The sequence below is a fragment of the Platalea leucorodia genome, assembly GCF_965183815.1.
Source record: "Platalea leucorodia genome assembly, chromosome: 1".
Lineage (NCBI taxonomy): Eukaryota > Metazoa > Chordata > Aves > Pelecaniformes > Threskiornithidae > Platalea > Platalea leucorodia.
Genome location: NC_138823.1, coordinates 22,126,086 through 22,137,211, shown reverse-complemented (window position 1 = coordinate 22,137,211; position 11,126 = coordinate 22,126,086). Strand labels below are relative to the sequence as shown.

The following is an 11,126-nucleotide window of genomic DNA, read 5'->3' as shown; positions in this document are numbered from 1 at the left end:
GTGGTTGGGATAGATGCCTAAATGTGTTAGGATTTTGAGTTTGGGAGTACACTCTCAGGACGATGCCATGTCTGTACTGTGTATTTACTTAAAGACATTACGCCTAGTGGGAATGACTGATTATGAAAAAGAGACATTAGTCCTTGGTAGGATAGGTGAGACCTTGCAGGGTTTACAGAACAGTGTTGTACCTGAATGCTGGGACTCCCACCACTGACTGGCAGGGCAGCTTACCAAGTATTGCTTAGCCTGCTCCCTCAAATTGGCAAGAGTCATGGCAGTGATAAAAGGCAATCCTTCTTGGGAAGCTATTTGTAATTCAGTACAAAATGTTCAGCTCTGGTAAACATTTTACCTAGATGCTTGACCCTACTCCCAGTGACAAAGGACATGGAAAAGCCCAAGGTATTTCTTTGTCTTCGTCTTTACAGGTAAGACTGACCTTCAGCCACACCAGGCCCCGCAGACCAGAAGGAAGGTCTGGAGCAAGGAAGACTTACCCCCGTGGAGGATGACATGGTTAGAGAGCACTTAAACACACTGGACATACTTAAGCCCACAGGACATGATGGGAGGCACCCATGGGTGCTGAGGGTACTGGCTGGTGTCATTGTGAGGTGACTCTCGATTATCTTTGAAAGGTCATGGTGATCAAGAGAGGTTTCTGAGCACTGGAAGAAAGCCAATGTCACTCCCATCTTCAAGAAGGGCAAGAAGGAGGATCTGTGAAACTACAGGTTTGTCAGCCTCACCTCAGTCTGTGGGAAGGTGATGGAGCAATTTCCACTGGAAGCCATTTCCACTGGAAGCTGTTTCCAAACATAAGGCCAGGAACCTGACTGGGATATCAGCTACACATAAGAAAAACTTTTTTACTGTGAGGGAAGTTAAAAACTGGAGCCAGATACCCAGAGAGGTTATGGGCATCTCCACCCTTGGAGATGCTCAAAACCCAACTAGTCATGGCTCTGAGCAACTCAGAGCAGCGGGGTTGGAATGGATATCTCTAACGGTGCCTGCCAGCCTCAGCCACTCTGTGGTGGCTTTTAGAGAAAGCATTGCAGAAAACGTGTTAGACATGCACAGCAATGTTCATTTGTGAATGTGCTGTGGCAGAACCAGTGTGCCACCTCACAAACAGTGCTGCCATTACACTCACACTGGAGTCGTGCACCTGAGTGGACTAATGCACTGTTTGCTTCTGTGACTACACATGCATACCCATGTGCTGAAGGTGAGCTGGATGGCAGGCAAATGTTTGCTCTTCCCCATCTCCCTACACCTGGGGTACCAGGGAAAATGGCACATTCTGCAATTTTTTTAAAAAATTCTAAAACAAATTCACATTCAGTGCCTCAAAGACATTGAGCTTTATCTCAGTGGTAGAACATTTCTTACCCCAATCTACAGTGTTAGGTCTATTCCTTCAGCTGCCCTGTGGTTGAGAAGGGAGCCAAAGAAATACCCAGTTAACTGAGGTCCTCTTTAGTCATACAGATGAAAAGGCAGGTCTGTCTCTCCCCTGGCATTACACTGAGACATACCTCTCATTCTCTGCAGACCTTACTTGGTTTCTGTTTTCTCCCATTTGTTTCTGTCCTGTGAGCTGGGGAAGTCTGGGGGTTTGTTTATCCTCAGCTGTCTGCTCTGCAAGTTGTTCAGCTATTCCCTTTGGCCTCTCTGTTTACCATAACCCTCAATCACATGATTACATTGTTCTTTTTTCTGTTTTTTTTTTTTTTTTTTTAAGTCTGCAAGTTACATTAAAAAAACAGTATTCCATTCACAATTATTTCTGTTCCTTGTCTTGCCTACCCTCTCATCACATTTCCTACCTTTTATTTTGGCTCTTTTCCCCTGTCTTTGTCAGTCAAAGTCTTCTGTCCTCTTTCGGTATGTTTTCTTCTGCTCCAGTAGATCATCCTTCCCCATACATAAAAGCATGTATTTTTTCTTTCTGCTGAGCACAAGTGAACTACAGGTACAGTTGAAATTAAGGGGTTTATTTATTCATTTATTGGCTTAATGGAAATTTTTAATATCTTTTATGTTACTGGGCATTGTCTCTAACTTCCTCTCTAGGGCTTATCAGAAATGTATTCATATACCACCAGCACTCAGAACAAGAGTCTGGGGAGACGTCTGGATTTGGCTTTTGACTCATTCATCCCCTTCCTTCCCCCAGCTCACAGCAGAGCTCAACTTCCTTTTTAAATGTCCTTCACTAATGTAGAAGCTGTTTGATTTTCTGTGAAAAATCCCCCAATTGGATCAAATCTGGTTTGCAAAATTAATGAAAGGCTGACCTGATTGTCTTGTGAAGATAATTCAGAGAGACATGCTAGTGCTCCTGACCCTCCTGAATTACAGTACCAATGAGGCCGTTTCCTTTCGACATCAGTGTTTATGGAACTCTCCTCATCACCACCCGGTACACCCGAACTTGGCTTTCTTCATAGCTAAGCTAAAGGCTTTTTTTTTTTTTCTCTGTGCTGATTTTGTTGCAGCAGAGTCAGAGGATGCTGGGTTTACAACTGCTTTCACCCTGATTCCTGCTCTGCCAATATTGTCACACTGACTCACTTTGTTTTCATCACAGTTTAAATAGCCCAGAGATGCTTGCAGTTAAAGAAGAAATGAACAGGCAAAGCCTTTCCTCTAGTTCTATTTTACATCGCAAAAGTGGAAAGTAAGGATCAAAGGATCACTCTTTGCTGAAAGACTGAAAATGGGGATGTTACTGTCGACTTTATGGGCACGTTATTGACGACTTTATGGGCACAGATTTCAAAATATGTGAACATGCTTCATGGGTGCGGCGGTGCATGAGAGCACCTTCCTTCTCATCTCGTTCCTGATACCTAATACCAGCCCTGCCCTCCAGTGGCCCAGTAAGGCTACACACCCCAGTAGTGCTGCTCTGCAGAGATCCCCTGGTACTTCAGGCTGGAGAGAGAAGCACTGCAGGTGTAGGTGCTTGCACCACAGCCATGAGCTCTTCACAGGCAGTGAAATGACAGCCAACAGACAACCGGGCAATAAAGACATACTGGCCGTATGAGGATTTCTCTGGCAAATGATGGGGATGAAAGCAATGTTAGGTATGCCAGGATCAGATCTCCCAAATTCCTTCTCTGCTCCTGCCCCTAGAATCCACATCACCAGGGAGAATGAGGTACTAAAGAGCCCTAACTTCTGCCTGGCTGAGGAGAGTGATAAAAATATGGTTAACAGAGTTTTTTCCTTACTTTAACAATGTATTTGAGTCTTCACCCTTCCATACAAGAGCAGAGGGGAAACCAGCAGAATCCCAATGAGAAGTGCTAAGCAAGGAAAGGCTGTTCTGTGTTCCAGCCTTGACAAAACAGATGCTCGGCTCCTCTGTACTGAGATGTATTGCTTCAGAGAAAAAGGGTTTTAATGCAGCAATGCCACCTCTCAAAGCAACCAGAGACAGTCTACTCATGCTGAGTGACCAACAGACAGAAGGAAGAATCAAAGAAAGCAAACATTTTCTTCAGTAGGTGCTGGAGAAGCCTGAGGAGTGTGGCTAAATGAGGTAGGATTCAAACATCTGGGAAAGCAGTTGTTGCCTTATTTCCGTGTGAAAGGCTCAAAGAAACTGTGCTGCAAAAGTCATCTCTAAATCGGCTTTCCAACCTCGTGTGGGGCATCTGTTGTATCAGGACTGCAGTTACAGCACAGCCCCAGCAACATCTTTGTGAGAAAGTGATGAGCAAGTGACAGCTGGGATGAGGTTGTAGGGCAAATTCAGAAGTCTTGTCAGGGTCCAGAGACTGAGGCAGGACTCAGAGAGCCCTCAGTGCTCCTTCCAGTGCTCCAGTTCAGGACCTGTGCTGACATAAATCCGTTTCATAATTCCATTTCATCCCAAATTAACTATATGCCTACTAGAAAAGACATCCTACTGTGTTTGGCAATGCTACCACTCATTACTGGTGTTTTGGAATAGGGACCTGGGCAGTTCCAAAATTATATCCCTGTGAAGAACCCACCATTATAGTGTGCCCCACATAAGCGGAGAAAGAACAAGGACCACAGGGATTTGGAGTCTGACAATCTCAACTTTAGTAGTAATGCCTGAATAGCACAGCTGAAATACTTTTGATGTCACACAGTTTCTCAAGGGTTATTACTTGGTACCTTGTATCTAGAGGCAGGATTCAGGTACTAGGGCCTGCATGTGTCATGGCAAAACAAATACTCACAAATTTCACAAACCTGACAGGCTCAATAACTTGTTGCACTCAAGGATGTAAAAATACAGCAGATGCTTTGGTGTAAATCCCAGTTCACCATATGCAGGTAATTTTTTCCATGGCATCTGCACAATAGTTAAAATAGTCATTGGAATTAAAAAGTAGGCATTTGTTAAGAACAAAATCCAACAGATACCTGCTATGAGGAGTATAATCCATGGTACAGAGCAGTAAATACCAACATAGGGATCAAGAATTCTTTGCTAATTGTACAGGGAGAAGCTTCCTCATTTCTAATCTAACAAAAATCTGTAGGAAACCTAAAAAGATTATACATTTTTCCACAGATGATATACTTTCATGGTTTGGTGAGCTCAGTTCACAAAATGGGTCTTTATATAATTCATAAAACTACTTGCTGTTATCACACTGTGAAAACATCTGTTTTTAGAAAAATCAGTAACTTTGTTCCTTTGGGCTTTCATGATCTGCAGTCTTTTGTATCACTTTGATCTCAGCAGGTGTCCCAAGAGCCCAAAGGACATTTGAAAAGCCTGGGCACGTGCACAGTATCCAAAGGACTGGCAACCTGGGTTTCATTTCTGTCATAATTGAGTCATTTTGGCCTTGAGCAACTCACTTAAGCCAATACTGCCTGTTAAACATCAGGCAACTACATATATTCAGTCACTTGAGTGATTTCACAGCTTTGAGCATCCATAGTTCTCACAACTGTAAACTCATTCCAATTATATTTACTTGTCTCACAGGTATATCATGCAATTGCAAGGCTCCACTAATTGTTAAAACCTGAAGCCTCAGATGAAAGACTCCCCACAAATATAAGTTATTGTTAAAAGTAGAAATAGGTCCTTTCTCCCCCCTGCTTTTTCCCCTGCTCTTCCCAAATTTCTGCTCTTCTTCCAAGGCAGCAAAAGATTAATTAAAAAGAATGGATTCATGGTCGACATGCACTCTTGACGAGACAGAACATAAGACAGGCATCCTTCATACCAGAAAGCTCCAGTTCTGAGAAGCAAAGACGGGCTAGGTGGAAGGTGGTTGCAGAGTAGACATCTGCACCATAGTTAGTCACACTGTATTCTCTTTACAGTCAACGGAGACAAACTGGCATTGCAAGAAAACTACTCATCTCATCCCAAAGGAGAACAACTCTGGACAGGTTCATCTAGCCTGTTTTAGATCTTGATGTAGAGATGAATAGTGTTCCAGAAGCACCTTTCTCTCTGTTGATTAAAGAGGCAAACTAGACAACAAACACAGATGCAGACCACTGCAGTATAGAAGTCTACATTGAACAGTGAACCCCATTCCCTTGTAATAGTCGTAACAGTGCTGGATGCCTGGGTCTGCTGTTCTGCCACTCCAAAGACAACGTGAGAAATGGAAACCTGTGCTAGCTCTTACTGAACATCCCCATGATTATCCTCCATCATCTTACAAAGAAAAATTCTCCTTTGCTATTTAAAGACACAAGAACTACAGTCCTAGTAGGAACTGCTTTCTCATACAAGCTCATACATCGCTGTATGCCTGTGAATATAGCAGGAACTACAAGTCTGCCTTCCACTGTCAAATTAAACATAACAGCAATTATCATATGCTTTCTGTGTCTGTCTTAAAATATTAATGTCATTCTGTGCCTGCTTGGCCCATGGGTTGCACAGAAGTACAGGTTATACTGTTTCTACGTATAGGACACTAAACTCACTGTACAGGTGTTTTTGTGTTGGCCTCGTTTCTCTCTTAAATATTGCCCAGTGACAGTTGCTTAAAAAGAAGGGCAGCTGAAAATGTGAAACGTGAAAAAATTTGAAAAAAATTTTCACGTGAAAAAATGTGAAAAAATTCACATTTTCACATGTGAAAATGCAACTTTAAACAACTTTCTAGGTTTCCGAGGCAAAACCTGTCTAGACATGGTAACAGAATCATGCTTCTAAGAATACAATTACCTCTCAAATGGGAAATCAGATAAATTGAGCAAATGAGATTTTTTTAAAATTAGGAATCCTTCCCTACAAAAAACCCCAAAGTACTAGTTACATCCAGAAAAACCTCACATTTTCAGTAAAGAAGTCTTCTGAAATTAATTGCTCTTGCTCTGGTGATCCCACTTCATAAGCCTTCAAGTTATGGGTGCGTGTCTCTCAGTTAAGCCAGAACACAAACCAGTATTGTAGGTGAGTTCACCAATATGGTTAGGATAGGTTTGCCTAGGGTGTAACAAAGTAAACACTTGAACACACCAATAAAAGCTTAGCTGTGCAGCTAGCGGGGACAAAATGTATAAACTCCTTTGAAGACAGGGACAGGGAGATGTAGCAGCAGCTCTAAAACAGTGACAGGTCCCCTGAATCAGCATTTTTCTGTACCTGACCCCTTCCAGGAAGGGAAAAACAAAAAGTCAAATTCCGCATCTGCTATCAGAATTCTCTGCATTGCTAAACGCAACAGAGATCTTCCTAACACATGAAATTAGAGAATTAGGATTCACGTCCTGTGACCTAACAGAGCAAGAATGCAGAAAATGTGCTTAAAGGCCACTGCTCATTGCTTTGACTTTATAGGTTAGCTGATACCTTCTAAAGATAAATATTAAGAAATACCATCCCCAAACTTACATACTTTCAAGAACCTACAGAGCTGCTGCCACATTATAATTGTAGTTATTATTTTATCACTCCATTTTCTAAAAATAATTTTCCAGTTCTAATAACAAAATTCCTTTTAAAGAGAAATTGCAGTGACAACTTTCATGCAGAAGCCCAGTATAATGTTTATTGGTTACTGTCGTTTCATGTTGGCTCTTGAGAAGTCGATTGTGGACTGATTGTTGGACCCAGAATGCACTGCTTTGGTGGGGACAGCAGGGTCTTTTTCATTTGCTTTTATCTACAGAGAAGAAAAAGACAATATGATATAATCTTTCAAAAGAAAATCTCTGCTTTGCAATTTGTCACTCAGAGAGGTAATAATGGAGAAAGAGTGGTAGGAGCTAGAAAGAATAATTATTGCTCCCACACTCTATTGCAGCTTTAACCTTTAGTCGTCTCTATTACAAAAGCTTTCTCCCTTATGACAGAGGAAAACAAATAGCGTGCTGCACTCCGTTGTTGCTACTGATGCCCTCAATGAGGTTCATAGTGAGGGAGCTTTAAAGGAATGATGCAATGAAATGTGTAAAAGCTAACTTCACCCTCCCACCATTGCAGGTTTGTTCCTGTCCTCATATTAATTGGCACTACGACCAGACCCATTTTATGTGAGGTGCAAACTGGGGCTTTACATCCATCTATTGGGAAATCATTTCTCAGACTAGCTGATTTCATTGTTATGCACCCAAAAACTCAGCCTGGATTTTGTCATGTTTACTGACACTCACTGTCCCCCCGACCCATATTAATTAGCTCCCCTGCTGTAGCAGGCAACATTTCAGCTGCAGCTGGCATACAGCAGCATCATTTCTCAATTGTGCTTGCTGAAGGTCTTACCTAGTTCTTTCACTTTTTCCTGAAGCATTTCTTCTGCTTGTTAAACAGTTAAAGAGTGAGGTGGCGTTGCCTAGTCCTTCTCCCCAGCTGCCTTATCCCACCCATATGTTGCCCTGCACTGATCCTTGCTAGGTTCTTCTGAGAGACAGTTCAACCCACTAAGCCAACAGAAAACTAACCCAGAAAAAGGAAGCTAATTGTTTTCTGCTGGCTTAGCAAGTAAATCAGCTCACAGAAAGATCTACTGAGCATCAGAGCGTATACAGGTGAGGGAGTGTCAATAACCAAGCTACGCACTGTGGACACTGGAGAAGAGGGAAGGGGAGGTGCCGGGTGTTATTCCCCTGGTTAGTGCACTGAGCCTCACAGCAGCTCAGCCATCCATTAGACCGCTGCTGGCATTGACTGCAGCACCTCTATTGCATGAAGACAGCTGTTGACCTTGCAAAACAGATCTATCAGCTCAACTCAAGCAGCACAATTGGTGGAGAGTTATTGTCTGTAACACAGGGACACTAGAGAATTTAATTTTTCACATCAAGCTGTTTTGTTTTTTTTTTTTTTCCTGTAAATTTGCAAGCCAAACATTTATGCTCTGTTTGTACTCCTGGTACTAATTGAACTCAGGTTTTCTATGGGCCTTCATACCCATGTCTCAGTCTAGCAGTTAAACTCTATTTGCTTCTCTCAGCTGAACTTTTTAAATGAGGCTCCAATCAGAAAGAGGTCCTCCATACATAGGCTGCCACACATTTTCATCAAATTTAAAGATACCAAGACAACTCAGCTTCTGAGAGGGCCTATTTCAGACAAGCCTGTCCCAAGCTAGACGGCCTGCTGTTTTCTTGAAATTTCAGAGAAGCATTAAGTAAAGTAGTTTTCACTAATCAAAAGAGACAGTTACCTGCAAGAGTCAAAACTGGAGAATGAGCCCATTATTTTGGTGTGACAGATGTTCCTGAGACCACGTCTGTATATGGTGCTCTCTTAACAGGAACAGGCTGACAGACCTGCAATAAAGTATTTCAAATCTCTTACTATTATTTGCCTTCCCTTTGCAATTGCTAATTGTACACAATGAAAATAGCAGATAAGCCAGCTTTGTATGTTATGCATCCCAACACTTTCAGCAAACCTCTCTCTTGAAAAGATCCCTTACACTGGGATTAAACTGTTCAGTTCTCAGCTTTCATCAGGAGCATTTAATAACTGCAGCATGTTCTCTTACATGAAAAGGAATGCCCCAGCAAAAAGCTGGTGTAATGCCAGCACAAATCTAGTTTCAATAGCTAGTTTCTCTTACCATTACCTGGCATTTATTTTGCATTAAAAGTCAAAGGGATCAACATTGCACAACAAAGAAAGTGCTATAATAATAAGCAGCCCTCATTAACAAAGTACCAAATATCTTCAATGTCCAGTGGATTAAATAGACTCACAGGCACATACAACTTTGCGCGTGATACATATCCCACTGAAGACAAATCCGAAGGACTATGCTTTCTAAGCGGAGCACTGCAAAGAGAATCTATCTAGATTAGAAATGCAGAATGAGTCTACTGTAGGTGAGCAGTTCTCATTATTTTGCCTGTGACACAACCTTCTCTACAGCTGGCCATGGAATTGCATGACCTTTGGAGCAATTGTTTAAATTCAGTTAAATGTCCAGTGGAAAGGGAAGATCTTTTCTCTGGACAAATTCACAGTTAGGACTACTGGTTCACTTTTCTACTACGTCTGGGAAGCCCAGGCACAGATTATTTTCTTTGCCCTTCCTTTCCCCTAGAAACATTAACCTTCATTCACATTGAAAAGGTGAATAGAATATAGAAAGTTTGTGGACAGATTTAAATGAGGAATCTGGTTTCAAAATAAAAAGCAAAGCAGAAGCAGCATAGTTAGATGCTAACATAATGCAAGTGAAAATATCTGTAGTTTATCTAATTTACACTGACTTATACTGGTACAAAAAAAAATGTGTTCCTTTATGTTTGGAAAAACCCCAAAAGCAATCATCTGTTTTCTGTTCTTAGTTCCCAGGGAAAAACTGTGTGCTCACGAGGGGACTTCCCCGCCTATCCACAATATTATGTGTATCAACTTGCAGACAGCCCACCAGCTCCTCTGAAAGTGTGCTCTTTGGAGGAAAGCCTCACTCAGCCACTTTTACATGGCTTTCTCAGTCCATCAAGACAAAAGCAGGAAAAAATATACAGAATTATCTTGGAAGCATTTCAATGGGCCATATCTCACATGGATGATAGTCTGATTCAACAGTGAATCCCGCTGATTCAGGTTGTGATTTTCAAATATACTTAGTCTGGGTGCTTTTGAAAATCCTACCCACAATAAGTAACACTAAGGACTCAAAAGCATTCTTCATAAATGCTTCCATGGTAAACAGGCACTGAAAATTCAATTTTCATGTATTTTGCAATATTGCTCTTTTAAAAAAATACAGAACAAGAGCTTGAACAGAGCTATCTTGCTTGGTCCAGCAGTGCACTTTGCATATGTTCAGCTTTTAACACATTCTTGCTGGAACAGAGCCAAGTGTTCAATATTCTACAGGGTTTAGCTCCAAACATATGATCCATGAAAGAGAAAATTATTAATCTCTTCCTCAGTATAAGATTTCTTCCTCCATATGATGTTAAGCCTCTTTGATTTCCAGTAGTCAGTGATGAAATCTAGCAGTTAGTCAGATTACCCATGAGCAAAACTTTGGCCGCTTTTATTGCAGGTGGGACGTGTTTATTTTAAAAAGTACCCAGGCTTAGTCTACAAGCTGTACAGACTAGCCGAAGAGAAGGAACTAGTCTATGATATTTTGCTGTAAGATAAAGAGCAATAAAAATTGAGTCCTTAATTTCATTTCCTCCCACCTTGGCAGATTTTGATTAGTAAGGGAAATTACCATTGAATCCCCAAACCTCTCTTCCCAAGAGCTAGTTATCCTCATGTTGTACAAAGCATTACAGAGATTTATTAGTTTAATTAACCTGCTCCCGCTGCCTGACTCGTTTGTAGACATACGGGGGGAATGGTGGACGGGAGACATATTTGCCTTCTCCTGCTGTGACATTGAAAGCTCCGCCTTCATAAACCACTTTGCCTCTTGAAACTGTTGCAACTGGTACTCCGTGGCAGACCATTCCTTCAAATATATTGAAGTTGTTTGCCTGGTGATGTGTCTTTGCAGATATTGTCCTGTGTTCACAAAACAAAACAACACCCAAAATTACTATGATCCTTGCATTTTACTTCATTATAAAATTTTGAAAAATTGATAAAGGAAGAAAATTTAGCAGCATTATTAAACTATGACATTGTACAGTACATCATGGAACAGCTGTAAAAATAGGGTAGAGCATTAACATTTCATTGAACG

General features: G+C 41.4%; 1 protein-coding gene across 1 annotated transcript in view; it reads right to left on the bottom strand.

Moving 5' to 3' along the window:
• Positions 1 to 8,670: 8,670 nt before the first annotated feature.
• The window catches only part of DPYS (dihydropyrimidinase), a gene marked incomplete at both ends in the record, with an annotated part of 31,445 nt that continues 28,989 nt past the window's right edge, over positions 8,671 to 11,126 (bottom strand). Inside the window, 2 exons of the mRNA XM_082304271.1 lie at positions 8,671 to 8,745; positions 10,738 to 10,945. Of these exons, the coding sequence (XP_082160397.1) occupies positions 8,671 to 8,745; positions 10,738 to 10,945 (283 nt within the window). The remainder of the gene's footprint in view (positions 8,746 to 10,737; positions 10,946 to 11,126) is intronic.